Source organism: Lates calcarifer, linkage group LG10, assembly GCF_001640805.2.
Source record: "Lates calcarifer isolate ASB-BC8 linkage group LG10, TLL_Latcal_v3, whole genome shotgun sequence".
Classification (NCBI taxonomy): Eukaryota; Metazoa; Chordata; class Actinopteri; family Centropomidae; genus Lates; species Lates calcarifer.
In genome coordinates, this window is record NC_066842.1 from 19,982,378 (window position 1) to 20,004,070 (window position 21,693).

General features: G+C 38.3%; 3 protein-coding genes across 3 annotated transcripts; 2 read left to right on the forward strand and 1 right to left on the reverse strand.

Annotated features, from left to right (window-relative positions):
• The first annotated feature begins 459 nt into the window (after nucleotides 1-459).
• On the forward strand, nucleotides 460-5,130 carry LOC108901834 (protein FAM180A). Its single transcript, XM_018703485.2, has 3 exons — nucleotides 460-803; nucleotides 4,579-4,670; nucleotides 4,779-5,130. Exons 1-3 carry the CDS (start codon nucleotides 725-727, stop codon nucleotides 5,106-5,108), a joined length of 501 nt encoding a protein of 166 aa, XP_018559001.1. The 5' UTR covers nucleotides 460-724; the 3' UTR covers nucleotides 5,109-5,130.
• slc23a4 (solute carrier family 23 member 4) lies at nucleotides 5,122-13,305 on the reverse strand. Its single transcript, XM_018703484.2, has 12 exons — nucleotides 13,148-13,305; nucleotides 12,083-12,223; nucleotides 11,381-11,538; nucleotides 9,682-9,841; nucleotides 8,314-8,495; nucleotides 7,711-7,831; nucleotides 7,441-7,597; nucleotides 7,075-7,328; nucleotides 6,758-6,922; nucleotides 6,546-6,654; nucleotides 6,336-6,431; nucleotides 5,122-6,121 (listed from the first exon to the last, which is right to left on the reverse strand). The coding sequence occupies exons 1-12, from the start codon at nucleotides 13,193-13,195 to the stop codon at nucleotides 5,853-5,855; spliced, it is 1,860 nt and encodes a 619-aa protein (XP_018559000.1). The 5' UTR covers nucleotides 13,196-13,305; the 3' UTR covers nucleotides 5,122-5,852.
• A 4,608-nt stretch (nucleotides 13,306-17,913) lies between these two features.
• On the forward strand, nucleotides 17,914-19,957 carry LOC108901836 (intestine-specific homeobox). Its single transcript, XM_051073341.1, has 5 exons — nucleotides 17,914-18,052; nucleotides 18,209-18,265; nucleotides 18,377-18,525; nucleotides 19,278-19,391; nucleotides 19,620-19,957. The coding sequence occupies exons 1-5, from the start codon at nucleotides 17,914-17,916 to the stop codon at nucleotides 19,797-19,799; spliced, it is 639 nt and encodes a 212-aa protein (XP_050929298.1). The 3' UTR covers nucleotides 19,800-19,957.
• The last annotated feature ends 1,736 nt before the right edge of the window (nucleotides 19,958-21,693 follow it).

Genomic DNA, 21,693 nt, shown 5'->3' on the forward strand with positions numbered 1-21,693 from the left:
TCACGTGTCACGCTGCTACCAAGGCTGAACAGACTGTAAATGACACTGACAGATAGCTAAACTGAGGCTGAGAATAATGACTATGTCTGCTGTATGTGATTACATGGTTTGCTGCTTACAACTTAACTACAGTCAAATTTAAAAGTAACATGAGGCGGTAAACTGATGAGGAGCGCTAAAATCAGCAGTGCATGTGAGGTTACAGGCATACATTGTTATTAAGATGAAAAAGATAAAGATTTTCCAAAGTCAGTAAAGAGAGGATGAATAAAAAAGAAAATTGCTGCTGCTAGTGATGAGGATAAGGATGATGATTGGACAAGGACAACAAGGTGTTATCAACATAAAACCAGTTGAAGGTATAGGAGCATAAGACTGTGCTGAGTTTCTGAACCTGATGACAACCAGCTGAAAGCATTAAAATGCTTTAAAGCAGGAGCAGGAGCAGGAGAGAGATGATGTGGATGGGAGGGGGAAAGAGAACACAGAGAGAGAGCACAGTCCTGAGGACAGATGAGAGTCAGAGAGTACAAATAATGAAAAAGGCATTCAGTGCAATGCTATGTGAGGCAGCAGATGCACAGTAAGGAGAGGGAGAGAAATGCAAAAGAAGGGGACCCTGGCTGCTGACAGGCAGAGACACCGTATTAGGAGAACTTGAGCCGACCTCTGTCCAGCCACTGTTGAGAGAATCTAAGCATTGTTTAAGAGTGACCTGGCCATCATGCTGCCCTGGAGGACGCTCATTGTTGGTCTTTTCTACTGCTACATCAATACAGGTGTCACACAATGTCAGACTGAAGGTAAGACTCAAATTGAATGTCAATATTAAATGCAGTAAGGTAGTTTTTGTGTTTGGGAGTGCTCTTTCTCACAGAGCAAAGAGAATAAGCAGCAGCTCTTTATGTTGTTTGATGTAAAATAAATAAATATATAAAAAATGTGTATGAGTTGGGCTCCAGAAGTCAATTCTTTATTTTGTGTTAGATCACTCAATAAGTAAAATTATATTCAATCCAAATTCAAAATCCAAGTTTTTTTATGGAACACTGATCAAATTAATCTTGGCTGAACACTGAGCGTCTTGAAGTAGCTGCACTGTAGTACTGAACCAGACCAAGAGTGATCCTCATCTTTAAATTTCTCTCCAAAGTTTTTACTGAAAACAGATTAATAAGACATTGTACAATCATAGTTTTGCCAACAGAATGAGCTCATTATGTGTATTGGACATACTTATCTTGGATTTTCTGTTGTTGTTACTTGGCAGAGCAAAAGCATTCCTGCTCCATTAACACTGCTCTAACTGGACGGACACTACCCTTCAAAATAAAAGAAGGTGTGTAATAACACCATTTACCTATATATAATGGGTTAAATGTAATGGCAAATTCCACTTGTATTATACTCTAGGTACTACTGTATGTTCAGCTGTCATCTGCATTTGTGCAGTCAGTGAAAAGCATACTGCTGAGACCAACCCTGGACAGGGAGATCCTTTTGTGTAATGAAGTGGGATCTTTTGTGATTTGATAAATGTTTTTGATGAAGCTAGAACATGTTCAATGAGTGTGGTTGCTGTATCCACTGCAGCAACAGTAATCCTATTTATAGTGAGGGGCATCAACATATAAGAAAAATATAGGTATAAAAGTATTAGTCAAGTAAGACATCAATACCTGGTCACATGGTGGCGCTTTGCAACAACTTTTGACTGTTCCGCCTTAGTGGTGAGACATTGTGAATTTCAGCTGATTAATGGTCCTTGTCTATAGACTTGAGTCAAAAGTCAAACAAAACGAAGCATTTAAAAGATATTGCAGATTGAAGTGTGCCAATCATGGAAAAATGATGACATGATGACATCTCAAATCAAACATGCAGGAGGTGTTTGAGTTCATCCAAACATGGTATGTACCAAGTTGGTGAAGCCTGAAAGCTTGAAAGACATAAAATAGGGAGGCAAAAGTATGTCTAAGAAAAAAATGAAAATGGTGGTGTTTGTGATGGTAATGGGTGTGGCCTATATCAATTTCCTCAGTATAATCCACTGAATCCATATTCCTCTTTGCTTCACGGTTGCTGAGATACATTAGCCAAACCATTTTGCAATAGTATTTGTTCATTCCTTTCTCATTACATGAAGCACTGAAGTATGGGACAATAGTTGACCAAGTTTCAGTCCTGTAGCCATTATAGTTTTTGAGATATCTGTCATGTTTCATCATGTTTTGCTCATTCCTGATTGGAAACGATCAACCATTACAAATATATGCCCCAAAACTAATAGCAGCAATCTCCTAAACATGCTTAACATTTTAGCTTTGGAACCATGTCTCTGCATTGGCAGCAATCATCAGTTAAAATGCACTGATAAACTGTGGTACAATAACTGATGGTCAAAATTTCTGGTTTTGGTTATGGGCACACTCCACAGACAGGAAGTTCCACGTCAAAATGAAAGAATGAAGTCCAAGCCGCAGTCAGGAACACTTCATCATAAAAAGCTGGAATCATCAGAGGTACATATTTGGCCTCTGTCATGCCTTTGATACAAAGTTCAGCTGGTAAACATATTGGGTGTGCAGTTTACTCATGTGATGTTTCGTGATTTCTGGTTATGTCTAAGTTCTCCAAACAACTACCTCTGACTGCCAGCTGGAGCTGCCATGCGTGTGAAGTTACACACCACAGATTTAAAAGCATCATGTGATCTAAGCACAGAGAGCTCATAATCCTCATTCTTATTTACCTTTTGGAAATACCACTCACATCAGCAGATCATGGGCCATCAGTATTACTAAATACCGTGTGATTAATTACAACCTGGCACAGACAACAATAAAGTGCATTTCAGCAGACACAACTGGATTCCTTGGGAGGGTAAACAAAAATGCTGACATGGCTGGATGTGGATGACCAGATATTGATGAGATAAGTATTTTATCAATATCTTTTTACAGAAAAAATAGCTTTATTTAGTCATGGTGATTTGGAGGACTCACTCAAAAAGCAGCAAGATGAACTTAGATTACTGGAGATCATTACTGAAACATTATGACCAACTTGTGTAGATGATTCGATCCAGCAGAAGTCCATTAAAATGGCATTATCTCGTTACACTTGATGAGTTTCCATACCTCTCACACATTCTCCATCTCACTCTCTTTTGAATTAAGTTGTTTGTGACTTTTAATTGTTAAAAGAGATGCTGCCTGAATAATAAATACTTTATGAGCAGGTCACAACATCTTGACTCCAGACTAGACTTCAGACAAAACTGCTCAGTTCTCCTGCTTTTGATTGCAATGCTGCAGTTTAATTTGATGACATCAGACATCAAAGTACATATCCAGTCAGTATTGGTCACTCTATCACCTTCTCAATTTCTGCATGACAGGACGGGCTCTCTGTCTGTCCGCATCTATCCTCTAAACCAGGAGGAAAGAATGTTGGAGATATTGGACAGTAAGTGAAAACAGTGCTGTAAATCTATTTCTGGCCTGAAGCTCTTTCTGCTTGTATTTAACTTTTAGCCATGTTAGCAGCTTGGCTTTAGGGATGCTAATGTCAGTATATTAGATAGTGGGTCCACCACTGTGGTCCAGACTGAAATACATATTATTAACTATTGAATCCATTGCTACTCATTTACCCCAGAGGATCACTGCCACTGACTTTGGTGATCGATTCACCCATGTGGTTTTGTGTGAAATGTTTTGACCACTGAGTAGATTGCCATGACATTTTTTCATGTCCCTCTCAACATAAATTCTAATAACTGTGGTAATCATCATCAATCATAATCATTTTTTTTTTTACATTTCCCGTGTCCCAAATCCACACTAGATACTTACTCTATCCTGTATTAACTACTTATTAATCATAATAGTATACAGTTTAAGCAATTACAAAATAGCAATTTTATACAGAACAGAAAATTATGCAATCGTCTGTCCATATATTGATGTTGAAGTAGGTTATGAGCTGATGGAAAACTGTTGTTTCTGTCTTTAAATAACTTGGCTACCCAGTATTCAAGGAATGTCCATGTCAATACTTGATGGTTTTACCTGCTCATGCTCCAATAAGGGGAAAGGTCTTGCCTGTGAGTGCTGTGGCTAACACCCTGGTCTAAACTGTGAGTTTGCTGTGAATGCTGTGGAATTGAGGCTGAAATGCTAAGCCCATAAACTGCATGTTGAAATCATCTGGAGCCTGTTGTATGATCCATGTGTTACTCCGCCTTTGACCCCCCTGCTGCCTTTGAAGTTTGAGGTCATGTCTCATCGCCTACAGATAGAAGTCATCTGTCAGGTCAAAGATCTCAGTATGTATATCATGGATTAACTGCAGTATGTCTTGGTGTGTTATATGTGTCAGAACTCCAATAGAACCTGCATTCCATAGTACCTATAGGTTTTGAGACTTTTATTTTCTTGACGCAGGGAATCCAACCTCACGAAGTCCTTCGGTTCCACAGCAGTAAATCACAAGATGAAAACATGGAACAAACCTGAAATGAAAAGTTTCTGTTCGCCAACTTTCATTCTCATAATCTGTCTCTTTACCTACTAGCCCTGTTCCCAGCTTCAAGCAGAAGAGGGGTGGAAACTGCAGCAAACGCCACTTTCCACAACTCCTTCGATGATGTTCATCTACTATTTGAGGTGAGACAAATATATCTATAAATACAGACATTTTACAAATAAAACCAGCAAAACCTTGAGAATGAATGATCACTGGTAACAATTTCCCATTTTCATTTTACTGAATAGATCCTACTAACTGGTATACACTTTGAGGCCAGTGGAGAGTTTTCATTGAAAGATGCCGAACTGGCTTCCCTCCGCAAGACGCAAAACCTCAAGGTCATCTGTGAGGAGATCATACCCAGGGAGCTAACAGACATTTTTAGGCTCATCTATGGCCTTTCCAGTCATACTGGTCCCTTGCATCAGGATGATTTTGAGCGCACTTTGCTGACCATGGCATACGTTGCCCAGCAAATGGTCAGTTCCACTACTGCACACCAACGAGATGTTTGGGCAGAGTCTTTTGTTAGCTTGTACAAAGCCATCAAGCAGGATCTGACAGGGACAAACTGAACAGAGACAGGTATGGCCGAGCAATGGCTCCAATGTTGGAGCTCGATATGTTTAATATGCACGTAGGGGAAAAAACTCTTCCATTGAGATCAGTGAGTAGTCCTGGTTTGTGCATTGAAGAATTATCTCTATTATGTAAGTTCTGTCACAAAGTGTTGCCACAAATAGGCAAAATGCCTTGTCTGATAACGAAACCATTAGTTAAAATACTGAGAAATCTGATTCAAACATGAGGTACTGTATGTACAGTTGAATGCAGCATTGAACATCATTTACTTACATTTACGTCTTTTTAGTTTGTTCACTAGCACCTGAGTGTGCTCACACTGTGACTGATAAGAACATAGAAAACTTAGGAAACATAAAGATTCATATGTAAGTGTTATGTGTTATCAATACCAATTTACCAATTACTGTGCAGGAAAAAAAATCGAACAATTGTCCTCAAGACATACATATATGTGTCTGTGTGTGTGTGCAGCTTTCTATTATCAACAATTACAAAAGATCCACTAAACTTATTTCAGATACCCAAGTGCCTCCCTAAAGGAAGTCCATATATTAGCCAGTCTTATGCGAGATGTCATCTGCAAATGTCACTCAACAAAGTCATGTGAAATACTTTGCACCATGTTGTTACAGTACAGTGTCTTTAACAGAGGAAACAAGGTCCAAACTGAGCTGCCTTTGATGGTATTGTTATTGGAAAATTCCCAAAATGGAATGCTTGAGTAAGTACACAACTCAAAGAGCGACTCCAACAATGATCTGTGCAGGCTCTGGTTGTCCCAGTGGCTGCTTAGGCTCCAAGGAATTAGTATCTGTTTCGCATCCTTCCACAGAGCTAGGCACACCAGGAGGGCAGAATGGTATGTACCGGAGCCAGGAAGAAGAGGATAAATAAGAGCTGATGCCCAAGGGGAGACTGTAGACTTCTCCGCTCTCCAGTGTGTTGCTGAAGTCATCCTCATGAGCCTTGTTCCAGGCCAGGATGCCTCGTTCATGCTTTGATCCTGTTGGACACGTGTTAAATTTGTTAAACCATACTAGTACGACTTAGTGAAGAAATGAGATCACTGACTCTGTTTTCAAGTTATTAACTGACTTGTTTGTTTTTTTCATAAAGCTTGGGAATGCTGTGCGCAGACATACTCCACTGCAGTTGAGCAGCAAATGTTGACTGAAGAAAATTAATACACCAGTAATTCAGTAAAAACATAAGAATACCTGGAATGGTGTTGTCCAGTATGAAGCCAAAGAAGCCTCCTACAAACATGCTGGTTGTCAGAAGTACCTGCAGCACCTGGTCAAGTTCTACCACACCTGAACACAATGCAATGTAAACAGTTAAACCTCTGTTTCAATAATCAAGTAGCAGTACAGTGCTTTTTCTGGGAAAAAAAAAAAAGATTATATAGGGAAACTTTATCCATGCACCTGTAGCAATAGCTTTGGGGTTCTTTAATATCCAATTAGGAATGACCAGACCAGAGAACATGGAGAAGCCAAAAATGAAGATGTTTCGAGATGAATTCATATCTGCATACTGTAAAAAGTGAGGGGAAAAGACACAAGGTACAGCAACAGATTTTCACACTTATTTTATGCAATATTTAGGTTAATGAAAAAAATATATCTTTTGTATGTACCTGCAGATTAGAAACTCCTGCTGCAGAGATGACACCAAACATAACCATAAACATCCCTCCTACCACAGGTGATGGGATAGTGGTGAATATAGCGCCCACTTTACCAAACACACCCATGACAACCATCAACACTCCACTTGCTACTATCACCATGCGACTGCCAACCTGCAAAAGGAAGAGACATGCCTTGTCTAAAAATAGTTTCCTTTTAAAGACAATAGTAAATGTATCATATTATACAGCTTTGCTCAGAGATAAATATATAATCAATATACACTATGTAATTAACTTCCAGCCTACAAAGACACTCATCTTACCTTTGTAATACCAAGAGCTCCAACATTCTCACTATATGAGGTGGTACCATTGCCTGTACCCCAGGCTCCAGCCAGCAGACAGCCTATTCCTTCAATACCAATACCCCTGTTGATGGCATGTTTAGGGGGAGGTGGAGCCCCAGATAACCTGGCACAAGCATGGTAGTCCCCTACAGACTCGATCATAGACGAAATCACACCAGCAAGGATGCCAACCACTCCTGCCAGGCTCACAGTCGGCATCCCCCACTGACCTGTTTGAATAAGACAACAGAGAATCAGACAGTATATGTAGCCTGTAATACTTTTTATATTCTTTTTTATTACTAAAAAGTCCGTTCAGGTGATAGTCTTACAGCATCTTACCTGGGTATGGGACAATGAACCAGGGAGCTTGGCTCATAACATCTCCCTTTAGATCAGTGCGAGCCAGGTAGCCATACCGGTCTGGTTCAGCAGGTAGTACATTGTAGGTTGTCAAAATATAACAGATGAGCCAAGATAAAGTGATTCCAAGCAAAACCTGTGGATACATAGACTTGTTATCTTGGAAAGCGTCCAAAAGACTAAATGCATAATTAATTAGGGTAAATCTGGTTACTGGCAAACAAAAAAGATAATTTGTGTGATACATACGGGGAGAATCTGAAAGACGTAGACACGGGAAGTGTGCAGTTTTTTATCTTTGCTATATGTGGGAAAAGGCACAGGTATGTGACGGAGGTATTGTGAGAATAAGATGATCAGTGCCGTGGTCCTGTGAGAGAGGGAGTGAGATAGAAAGAAAATCAAACTACAAAATTCACAGTGTTAAAAATAAGTGGCACTGTGCCACATTGTAGCTTAAGTTATAGTCATGCACCTTAGCAGGTTCTTTGGTATGAACTTTTGATAGGCTTTCCTGCCCAAGAGATTAAAACTTTACACAGATTCACAGTCTATTAGTACTTGGCTGTACTCTAGGCAAGGGAGGAGGCAGATTTAACATAACCTATAAAACATGTTTCACTGAGAAAAATGCATTAAACTGGTATTACCTCCTTTTCTAAGAACTTTTTCATGCTATCTAAAACCTACAAGGGTTGTATTATTTGTTACATAATCAGAAATTATGAAAAAAAATTAGGTTATCTTAAATTTTATAAAGTAATATAGTGGGAAATTTGAAATAGACTACCACTTTTTGTACATTTTGTTCTGTGTTGCACAATGACCCCAGTCTGTGGAAATTTTACCCACATGGTAGAGATGCCCCAGTGGTTGCCAGCACTTGTGCCAGCTGAGTCAAACAGGGACAGTCCGATGAGAGAGATGGTAGGGGCAATGGTGAGAGGTCCAATGAAGCGCATGAAGAGGCCTATGAGGCCAGAGAAACCTACAAACACCTGGAAGAGTGATCCCACCATAATGGACCCCTGGAGCTAGAGACAGACACAAGAAAGATGACAAAATGTTAAAATGATCAAAAAGATATTTGCCAGAAATGGGCAACAATTTTGTTACCACATGCAAATTACAGCTTGGTTGGAAAAGCTGACTACCATGTCTACCATATTATGGTAAGGTCAGTTTGCTAGGCAGCTTTCAAAGTGAAGTCTGTACTTCCTTTAAATTATTGTTGTTCCTACTGCATTTGTGTGTCTGCTGAGGGGACAAAGTCATCATTTATCTCATTTATTTACACTGATGTTACACTAATGTTCAAAACTAACATGGTACATTGAATTAAAAAGCAATTTCAATCTTATTATTGTGGAAGTTTTGAATACTTCAGAGCTACACCCACCACTGACAGTTTTTCAACAGTTACCAGAATACCAAGGATTCATTATAAACGCTGTACTTTAAAATCCGTGGGACCAGCTCCCATACAATAAAACCACCTAGTTACACAAGCATGACTAAAAGTATAACACACTAGAGTTAGGGTTCAAGTTAGCATGAAATGTGCACATATAGTATCACCATTACACAGCAAGCAAACAATGCCTACTTTTGTGCAGCTGAAAGGTCTTTTAAAACAATAAGCATTTGTCTCAGCACAGGTCGCCAGCACTGACACAAATGCTAATTTGACACACTCATTATTTGATTTTCTTGCAACTGTACTAAAAATCATGTTTTCAAAGTTTTCTTGTAACACAGCACTGTCATAAAGAAAAGTTGACTCAAGACAAGTGACCCTGTCTGTATATATGTATGTATGGCATCTCCTTGATGAAGCTTACAATAAAATAAAGATGCTGCTAATGTCATATTGGCAGGCAAGCCAACTGAGGGAGTTTTTTTTGTTTTTTTTTCTTAAATCGACATCTCGGAGAAGCAAGAAACTGATGCTAACAGGAGAACTAACGAGTATGTTCTCACATCAAATAATATATGAATGTTGTCCACCAAACATTAAAGTTGAGACCAGTAAAACCAAAACAATTAGCTTAAGATGTTAAAACTCACTGTGGTATACTGATCTTGTGATCTCTGTATGTATGTCTCTACCAGTGACACCTGACACCTTTCCTTTCACATTAACTTGAGCCACTGTTCATATAAAAACATTTACTAGTGCAGCTTTAAGTTGTGATTAGAAAGATCCATTGGTTTACATACTGCTCTCATTCGACTCTGCCACACATCTGTGAATTCTGTGGAGGTGGTGTTGACTAGGCTTGCATTTTGGGTCCAAGCAGGACACGTCCATTCTGGCATGGACAGCATTGCCATGGAGGGAGCCAACAACGTGAATGTGCCACCTTGGAGAATGGGCAGCCTGGAAATAAAGATGGAAAAGACACAAGGAGGTAGGCAATTAAGAGAAGAGAGTCAGACAGATATGACATCAAGATAAAAGACTTTCTAGACAGGTCATACATCATCAGATATCAGATACTGTGGAAGATAATTTGGAGTTACAGGTACAATTAGACTGACTGGTGACAGCCATTCACGATTATCTAAAAAGCAGGGACTGTTTCATTCAATTGCAGATGATAAAATGGTTAACTTAATTTGTGTGAAGGTAAAGAGTGACTCAATAATTAGACAAACTGCTAGACTATGAGAGGTTAAGTGAATTAAAGTCATTTGCTATGTAATAATCCCCATTATGCTGGTCACTTCACTGTCTGCGGTTCACGTCAGACTGAAGCAGAGGGCTACATGCACAGCCATCTCTCACAGTCAGAGTAGTCAGAAGACAATCATTTTTTTGTGGATGACATGGAAAACTCGAGGGAATAGTAAAAACACATAGCTAGAAAGTATCTTTTGATGGGAGTTCATAATGTTTTCATATTAAGAGACACAAACAATTAGTGTTGTTGTCTTTTAGTCTCTCTGGAATAGAACAGAGCCATTGAACATATCAACTGTTTTCCTTATGGCTGACCTCCAGGTATTTGAGGAAAGACAATAAAGTATCAGTGGTGCTAAGCCAGGAGAATGTGGATTTAGCAAGAACTAGATTCCAAACATAATAAGATGGAAATTCTTTTCCTAATCCTACTGTGACACCAATATTCAGCCCGGCTGAGTCTGCACAAGCTCAGTACAAGTTCAGAGCTCCAAAACATGGTTTAAGTTTGTAGTTCTGCAAAACAAAATCCAGCCATTACATCATGTTGATTCTCCTGTGTATGTGTCACTACTAACAAGGGGGACACTTGTGTAGGTTTTGTGTGAGAGGAGTGATGCTCATTTTGAGTTTTGGCATTTCACACAAGACTTTTTCTGGTGCTAATATTGTATTGTATCGTATTGTATTACATCACATCTTATCATCGTATCATATGATACTTGAATGGATATGCAGTGGAAAGACTACAATTAATGTTAAATGTCTTGACATTACTATGAAGTCATCACAGCTCATTCATGGCTCAAAATATTTTAACATTTGAAAGTATTTTTATGTTAACCTTAATTTAATACTGTACCTCCCTGATGATTCCTTAAATAGAAGCTGTGCCAACTAACATAGTAAAGTCGGTGTACTGACTTTGGCAGGCCTCCCAGTTTAAAAGAGGTTAAGAAGGAAATCTGAGAGGTTGTTCTGTTCTGCTTGTTTAATCAGACAGGAGCAGCATGGTTAATTCCACTTTAATGCACCCTGCTGCACTGCTGGACCTGTGTTAAAGCACGAACCAAGACAGCATGAAAAAAGCTTATCTAGTGAATTAATGTAAATTTACTTTAGACTGAGAAATCACTGACTACAACCATCTCTAATTATACAAAGCCAAACATTTATCACCCTTGAATCCTACAAGCGCCTTCCTGCTCATTAACTACTCCTCTTTTTCTTTCTTACCTAATGCCGAAGGTAACTTGCAACAGAGTGCAAACACCAGAGACGAAGAAGATGGTACTGATGAGGTGGCTTTGTGTGAGGCCATCATGTTGCAGACACAACCCCTGAGACAAGATTAGCGGGATGGCGATAATGCCTCCAAATGCAGTCAAACAGTGCTGATAGAGCAAAGACAAGAAAAATGTAGGAGAAATACATTTATTTAATGGTTGATGTACAGAAAATAACATAACATGTCATTTTGCTTTGGTGAAATTATATGCCTCAGCAAGAAGTTAACATCATCTTAACAAAAACAGATCTTAAAATTTTTGTGCAACACTGAACATTTCTGTGTAATTGAAGGAAGTGTAATGCTTGTGTAATACATGTGTACTTGGAATGAACTGTGATAGATGCTGTAAAAATGGCAAGATGATGGAAAAGAAAATTGTTTATATATCGCAAATATTACTCTGTCAGGACTTCAGGCATACAGTACATGAAACAAACTCTCACTGACTCTGCTCAACTGTATCTGAAGCAAATTTCACCATCAGTCCTATGTAAATAAAACCAAGTCTAACCAACCGTGAAGGAGACGTCAAACTGAAGCCGTCATGTGACACTGTGGTCATGTTTGCATTGTTGTTTAACACCAGAAATAGGCTCTTAATCTGGAAATGAGTGGTGACTCATTGTCAGACCCATCCGCTGACGTACCTGGATGCCTAGAATGATGCACAGGTACCAAGGAGGTACATCTGTTACACAATATGCTAGCTTGTTGTTGTCTCCATCCACAGAGGAGTCCAGTTCTTCTCCATTTTTTGCATCACGTAGATCACAGAAACGTCCATCAAGCTTAAATTAATCAGGTAGAAAGGCAGACAGAGTTCAGTTAAAGATGCATACTAAATGATGGCATGCTGCAGAAGTCTGTTTTGCATTGTGGTGATCTGTAATTTTATGATATGGGATATAACCTCAAAACAGAATACAACAACAGAATGTCTAAACGTGTTAAAACACTCGGGCATCCAGCACAACCCATTAATTTTCCATTCTTGAAAATTCAAAGCAAGGGAATGTGCTCAAATGCCTGTTAGCTCATGACTTTCTGGCAGCCATAAAAATAAATGTTTTGCACAAGACATTCATTTTCTTTTATCACATCTGAGACATTAGGTAGTCACATGAGAAACTAATTTTCAACAGGGGGATTAAATGCTTTTTCTCAGGCTCAAAGCAGGAATTATTTCCTCAAAGAGTCATTGATTAGAGGTGCTGCGGATTTCTTTCTATTTATTTTACAAAAGTCAAGACAATCATTCCTTTTGACATACTTAAGATTACTGAAACCTCAACTCAACTGTGTGATTTTAAGCATGGAGGAGCTGGAATGTAAACAAACATTCATATGTATCCATGACGATACTTTGCAAGATATTCTATGTGCTGTCAATGATTAACTTGCCATAAAATCTAGTTTCTACTGTGGTAGTCAATGTCAGAGTCAATGCATGCATTATCCAGTTCAGTGGTCATAGGAGAGATAAATCCTCAAGTAATACTTTTATGTACATTCTGGATGTGTTCACATTCACACAATTTAAAAGTAAATCACTGGATTTTCATGTATTTATTTACAAGGAAGAATTCTGGAATGTAATACTTAACTAAGTGATTAAAAGGATGTAATTTACATTTTACAATCACTGTAAATACTTTTGCAAGAAAATGTAAAATATGAAAACATTGAGAAAATGAAATAAAAGTTATACTCACTGCAAATGCATAGTTGTCATGACCTTTACTTTCCTTTTCTGGAGCCATCTCGGCTTCAGCCTATAGGCTCAGGTGGCGGTCTTCTGAGCCAGAAAACAAAACAGAAAAGTGAAAAAACATTAGTTAAAGGGGAGGGGACATGCAGAGAGAGAAGGGAGAGAGCTGGGAGGTAGGACTACGGGTGGGGTGGGGGCATGGTGTGGTGGGCAGCATGGTAGGAAAGAGCAGAGGTCAGACATGAGACTGCTGCATTTGTTGATTGAAATGAGTCCCACCAGCAGCTCATGTGAACCCAATTACAACAGTAACAGCAGCTGACCAACCAGTATCTGGCAGGCAGGAGATACCCTTTCAGACTTTTTTTCTCTCTCTTCCTCTGTCTCTCTAACATTTTTATCACAATCTCATGGCTAGAGCCCTTTCAGAATCCTGAAAATGCATTAAAAAGATAGAATTCAATGAGAGTGGTCTATAAGTCTCTTTAGCTGAGGGAGCCGATCCTTCAAGGCAGTACTGACTTGTTGGTTTAGCCACTGGCAATTCAAATTCAGAGGAAGCAAACAGTCAGAATCCAGTGCTGAGACAAGTGCCCTTTTCCAGCCTACTTTCCTTCTAATTTTAACACCAAATATTTGTTTTAGGAGGGCACACTTCCAAGACTATCACATGTTGCCAAACTATCACATGGTATGAAGCTGCTATTGATGATGGGCCAATGTTCAGTAAATGTTAACTTCATTTCCTCATTTACCGTACAGCTCTATTTTCCTGAAAATTATATTAGATTGAATTAAATTATCAGCCTGAATTAAGAGTTTGATAACAGCCCACATCTACTTCATTAAGAAGGCCCAAATGGCACTCCCATTTCAGCAGAGTTAGGAATCACACAGTATTAGCATCTGTGTCGGGGCGTATTCGCACATCCTATGTCACAGGGTTTATAATCTGCATCTCCCCGTGTTCCAAAGTCAAGATCCAGGTCACAAATTTGCAGCTGCATGACACCAGGAGGAAGTAAAAGCGAGCAACAACGTCTCAAGAGCAAAACCAATTAAAAAGCAACATATTACTATCTCTCTCACATAATGTCTGACACTACCAATTAGAGTTGCTTAAATGTGCACACATTACACTCCTGGAACTGGAGTTACAAGAAATGTAACTCATTATCATGTGATGCACATTCCACTAATCTCATTGTTTTCCTTCCATTGCCAGTTCTCGTACAGTGCACAATATTTCAAGGCCCAGTGGTTAGGAATCATCTAAACATAATGTTATAGTTTAAACTATAAACTAACTTTAAAGTGGAGGGTATGTAATAAACTTCAACAGTCTTCAAAAATATGTTTACCCAGGTTCCTCAATGCTAACATGCTAACGTCAAGCAGGTGTAATATTTACTGTATTCACTAAATACAAAGTACAGCTAAGGCTGATGGAAATGTATTTAACTATAAACAAAGGTACTGGACAAACTGAAATTTTGACCTAATGATGGCACTAAATGAAAAGTAAAGGGATTACCAAAGTTATTACAATTAATCGAGAAGGAGACACAAATGTTTGTACAATGTTTCTTATATTAATGTTTTTATCCTTTTGGAAATGTTCTTTGTGTCTGTGGGAGCTGTCAGACAAATACAACTAGGAAGCCAGAAAAGACGCCACAATCAAAAACAGAAAAATACAGTACAAAGCAGCATCATACTGTGTTGTTGTTGAGGCCTTCATCATCAGGGCACCATGAATTTCTTTAAAATATTTCATGACATCAAATAGTTATACAGATATTTCAGCCTGGACCAAACTGGTGGATCAACCAACCAACCAAAATAACTGATACTGCCATCCCATAGAACTAGCATAGCATAGCTAAAAGTCTGACAGAAAACTAGCAAATAAATGTGCACATGGGATTTTCATACAATAAGAAATTAAAATAGAGACTGATTATTATCTGTAACATTAGTTATTAAATGTTCTCCATAGATATTTATTCAACAGCCTGAGCAGGTTTCAAAAGCAACTTCACACTATGAGAAAGCTTTTGTGTTGACTCTTGTGGACTGTTCAGACAGTAGGAATGGGAGCTTGAAAAAATGCACCAAATAGAATAGTTAAAGGAAATTGACCTCACATGAAACTTGCAAAGCAAAGAGAGACTCAGTGCTGGGACATCATGAGGTCTTCTGTACTGTGTACATGTGACTGTGAGTGTATGTAAGGATCCGATCACATGTCAGGTACTGAACAAGTGGGAATTTTTTTAATTTTTCAATTATGTTATGACAGCTGGATTAAAGCAGACTCATTAATACTATGCATGTGTATGTTAATTTTAATGGTTTACATGTATTTCACATACTGTCAATAATAAGCCGCTAAGCCATTGCTCATTAAAGGTGGTGAATCAAAGCTCTGACTAGCCTTAATGAATTATTTTAGTGAGTGTGTGTCCAATCACCAAAGCATGGCTGATTTTCTGAAGAAAAAAGCATGTGCTTTCTTTCTTTCTTGCTGTCTGCATTAAACCACAACCTATTCCTGATCAATTCATTCACATCAGTTTTTGCGTCAGACAGTAACTCCGACACATATGATCACATTAAGCCACAAAGACAGTGTGCTTTTACAGAATAATGTGTTGCACAAGTAGAAACTAAATGGAGAAAAATAATATTGATTCATTTAAATATCTGACAAATGTGAGAAACTGCATTTCCTCCTTTCTCTGTGCTTTCATTACCAGTTAGTTAGATTATCATGAAAAACTTTGAAATGTATATATATCCCACATTTTTACTGTTTCATGTTACATTAATACAACAAACAAACTTATTTTGTTTCAGTAAGAATTCATTTTTGTCATAACAGAGAATATCATGTTGTCCTGAGACAAGAATCTTCAGTCTCAGAAAAAATGATCAGGTACAACTTTGCAATAAAAATGTGTAAAATAATACTGTATCACTGAAAAAACAGAATGAGTCAAAGTAGTTGAAGACAATGAAGTCATTATCCTAACAGCAGCATGCTGGGAAGTGGAGGCAACCCAGGAGAGGCAATCCAAGAGACTGCAATAATATTTAGAAACACTGCCTGAGTCAAGATGTTTTGGCTCCAGGAACATGGTTTCCTCTAATCCAGTGTCTCACTGCATCCCGTGACCCTGCTAATTTTACAAACAGTGGAGCTTTGAGCACATTTAAATAATCAGTTATAGCAAGCTTGACTTTTGTTTCCACAGTCAGTTACAGAAAAGAACATTTTTACTTGATGCAAATTTCCTTTTGAATCAAGTATTTTTGTTCTGCTCTGTTGTTCTGTGTGTTTGAGTCACTCATGGCTTCACACTCTGCATACTAGAATACCTACAGACCACAAGGCTTAAGTGGGTCACATATTGTGACTCATCAGTGACCAGGAGGTACACAGCACCGCCTAAAGGATTTATGTTCATGTTGCAGTGACAATTTGATGTTTTATTTATGTAATAAATTGTTACATGACTGCACCTGTAGCTTTCTGTGCATTATGTGTGACAAGATTTTAAATGTATATAATTTAGATTTTTATTCCTATATTCAAAAATACATAACTGCTGCAGAATACATGTTAATGCTTTCGTGTACTAAAATGATTACCACATGCTCTTCTTAGCTTATGAACAGTTGTATGATTTTTTTTCTGTGGCTTTGGAGAAATCTGAGACAGTGATCGTGACAGCATCATCAGGAAGCTTTTACTGCAACAAATATCTTGAAGTCAAGTGAACTTTAACAAACTTTGCTAAATTGCTGCAGTGTGCCTTTAAGGTTGAGTGTGTCCATGTGAGGACACTAAGTTTGTTAGTTTGTCAATTTCTTTACCTTTTACTTGTTGGCATGTTCAACCAAAAATCTGAAAAAATACACCTGTGCTGTTCCTGCTATGATAGGTCTCAATGTCTGCTGTGAAAAAAGACTTTTAACATAAACTGATATTTGGTATACAGTAGTGTTCAGAAAGATTTAAAAGAATCAGAACAGAATGCAGTGAAGAGCCACAACCACTAGATGGAGGCATACTGAACACAATAAGACATTATCTCCTGCACACCACAAGGAGTCACTAACAGCTTATGCTGCCAGTGTCTCTGAAAGGTAAACTGAGGTGTGAGAGGGCATACTGAGGCCAAGGTGATAAGGATTAGCCTTGCAATAAATCAGGTGATAAGAAAGAGAAGCAACAATTAAAATATGTTTTATAGTTGAATGCTGTCTGGGGTGTTAAACAAGCTACAAAACCACAGAGATTTAGTTTGAGATTGGCCTTACAATGTAAGAATTCCCTATTATGCTTGTTACAGAGAAAACTAAATTCTATAAAAATGTGTGTGTGTGTGTGTGTGTGTGTGTGTGTGTGTGTGTGTGTGAAGAAGTGATAAGGGCAGATAATAATATTAAGAGTATGAGTTTATGTATTTACAATGAGCACGTCTTAAATTAACAGTTCTTTAGGGACAATTGAAAAATAAAACTTTGACATAAATGGATGCTGATAACTAGGTTTTCCTAGAAGTATGCTGTTATATGCTACCAGTCGCTCCTCCCTAATGATGACCATGTGATGCAGGTCAAACAGAGGCTGCCAGGAAAGGGAGGACAACCTCACCTTGCAGAGAGTGGAGAGTACACACCAGAGAGGGGAAGAAGTCAAAGAACAAGAGTTTTCCTAGCCTGAGAGTTGTTGTGCTGATGGCAGGGGATAGATTAGTGGAAATGTGGAACGGAGAAGATGCAGAGAAAGACTTCTGTGTGGATCAAGAAAGGGAATCTCATCCATGTAAGAAATTATCCCATTCCATTGAAGAGATCCTGAGGAGGCCCACATGTGTCAGAATAGAGAGGAGAGTTCATCGTAACTGGTCTGTAATCAAGGACAACACCAGAGAATCTAACCAACACTCATGCTACAGGTATGTTTTTTAAGGCTTTTTATTAACTTTCTCAAGAGCGTTTGTTAAAGCATAGATATGTTTATTTGAATATTGAAATTTATTTTCTATGTCCATAGAAACTCCAGAAATTAGACTGCATGAAGAGTCTCCAAAGACCACGACAGACCGCATGAGTGAGTAAAAGACAAATAAGAAACACTCAGTGTGATCCTGAGCTGCATTTTTAGATACATGTATAAATGATGCTGATGACGAGGATTACGGTGACAATCATCTGTTTGCAGGTCAGAGGAAAAAAAGGCAAACAAGGGTCACTTTCACACCATTCCAGGTGCAGGAGTTAGAGAAAGTGTTCCAGCAGACACATTACCCAGACGTCAACACCAGAGAACAGCTAGCCTCTCGCCTGCACCTCACTGAGGGTCGCATACAGGTAGGACACACACAGCAAGTCATCTGTGATAATTTGCTGGTGGTTTGGGTGTATTTGTTGGTTTAGTAAATTAAGATTTGTCAGCATTTATTTGAATGAGTGACTTTTTATGTGTGTTTCTGTGTGTGGTTTTATCAAGGACCATCATGGCAATATTCAATAATTACAGGTGTTTAAATGACAATACTGGACATATTTTAATGTGGAAACTTTTAATGATGAAAAATGATTCAGATAAGGATTTAAATATGTGCAATAGACAAAGCCATATCACAACTTTATTATGTTTCTAATTACCTTTGGTCCCTTTCACAAACAGTAATCACACACATTGTTTTTATTTTGTAACTGATTATGTATACTGTCATTTCAGTCTAATTGTAACAGGAATCCATAAATCAAACTGGGATTGCTAACAGTTCATTGAATGTGCTCAAACATTTGACTGATAATACTAAATACCTATCAGTGGAACAATAGTAATGGTCTTTGGACAGCTGCTTGTATAAGTTAAGTTAACTTCAAAATAATTAATGACACATGGCCCAGTTTGTTTTCTATCATGGTTAGCTAGGTAACATAACCCAGTATTGATGCTATATTGACCCAAACCAGGTGAATTTTTAACCCAGTTATGTGACTTTGATATGAGTGATATGAAACTGGGTCTTTCTTAACTCTGCTATGGCTAAGAGGAAAATATATATTATTCTCATTAAATGCTTGGTCATCATGTGTTGTTTGTGCTTCAGATTTGGTTCCAGAACCGCAGAGCCAAATGGAGGAAGGCAGAAACACTAAAGGACCTTGAGCGGATGACAAGACAGCACGTACAGTCAGCCAGTCATGAGCTGCGTTATTATGAGGTAACATAACACTACTGATCATTCTGTAATGACCATATAATATAAAAGCGACTAGTTCAAATGCTCTATATGTGGCAATAATGAAATCACCTGACTGAACAAAATAAAATGAGTAGAGAATTGACTAAACCAGTTGACTAAAGTACTGTATGGCTGACACAGGGGGATACAGTGATTCCTTTGTTGTTTTTCATTTCTCATCCGTTTGCACTCTCTCTGCTCTTACAGAAGCCCCAGCTGCAGGCAGTGTGCTGGCTGCCATGCTGCTTACCTAAACCTCTTCAATCGAGGCTGTTCCTCAGAACAACATTAACGCCAGCCGTGCTGACCAACACACATTCCCCAGATTACAGGACTCTCTATTTTGATCCCCTTGGAGAGATAGCACCTTCAGTACTCTTACAATGATGACACTACTCTGTTTCTGTAATTACATGTGGGACAAACATCATAATGAGTTTCATAATGATACACAAATCTGTAAAGTACGATAACTTGATGATTTAGCTTCAGTTGTGGAAATGTGTTGTATATACTGTTCTGTCCACCTGAAATAAAGTTTTTATATTAGCAACACTTTTTTTTTTCATTTACTAATAAAGCTGACAGTCAGTGTTGATACTCTGCTTGGCTACTGAAAACATTCAGTTTGGTTGTATTTGTGATAAAAGCCCTTGTGATAAGTCTGTACTGATGCTTTTGTACAGATCAAGGTTTGAGGGCATACTGCGACAGGCTTCTTGGTAGAGAGTTATTGTGCAGGAGAGCATTCAGACTTTTTCATGACACCACACTTCCTTGTCAAAGATAAGATATGACGCTGCCATAAAGTGTTCATCTGTTTGACTTTCTGACAACCTGTCCTTATCTTAATTTTGGCTTGTAAATCGAAGTTATTGGCAGGTCAGCTGGGAACTTTATAGAACATGTCAAATAGGATCAAAGGAAAAATTATATGATGATATGGTATTACTGGATCATGAGGATGTAGAAATATGTAAATAATTGTGACGTAAATGAAAAAATACTCAACAAAACTTAATTAATCTATTTGTTAAATCAATATTACACATAAGACCACTGTAAATGTATTTCACAACCTTCCCAGTCTCAATGTAACTATGTTCTATTCATGCTGAAACCTGCTTCTTGTGACAGTGATATTCTAAAGTGAAAAAGCGACATGAACTGCTCACATCCCTTTGTTTCCAAGAAGTGTTACACAGGCTATTTTCCAAATAATTGCCAATTATAAGACAGATAACACAGTATCGCCTTCACTATCGATACCATAATAACTTGACAGTACCATAACTGATTGCATTTAACAGGCATCTGAACGTGGTTAAACTTTTCACCCCGGTCATGCCTTCCTTTATTGCATGTGTATGCCGCAAAGATAAACTGTACTCCTGGCTGCAGAGGTGGGGTTGGAGAGAAGAGGACGAATGTACGTAGTTGGTGGAGAGCATCAAACAAAAACCTTGACCATGCTTGTGTAACCATAACTTTATCATAAAGTGGGTGATTACAAATTGGAATCTATTGTACTATATAGATAGAACAACAGCAACTGAGGCCAGTGTTAATGTCTACTTAAGATGAACACATGACATCATCTGAATAATATGTTCTGGCTTTTTGCAAACACAAACAATTTTATTAGATGATTTCAGTAAAAATGCTTGTCCTTATATGGAAATAGGTAGACCATACATTCATTGTTGTTGTCCTGAATGATGCTTATTCAAGATGTAACATATCTGAATGTTTTGGCACCTGACTGACTGTGTGTAGTCAGACAGTAGCAGACAGTATTATTACAAAATTATCAATAGTGTTACTGGTCAAAAGTGCCATTCACCAAAGCCACTCAGTACTGCAGTGAACCATCAGCACTGCCTGTGTTGTATTATTTTGTAGCAGTCTATTGAGCACAGGATTGGCTTTGAGACTGTAAAAAGAACTCACATTGACATGTTGATGCCATAAAAGCCTCCTCAGCCTCCTCAGGCTGTGCTGTGTCTGTCTTGAGTATTTCTTGTATAACCGGTGTAATGTCTGTATTTTCAGTGGTCAGTAATGACTTTTGTTTGACACACCTTGATGGGTACATCTTGATGAATGACATGTTTGTATACTCTCACTTTATTAGGCACACCTAAATCTCATGTAATCCAATACAGCTGTTCTGCCATAAAGTCTACTTTTATGATGCTTATATTGTTCAGAGCTGTTGTACTCAGTTGCATTAGATTGTACAGGTGTGCTAATAAAATGGTTACCGAGTGGTCACACAGAC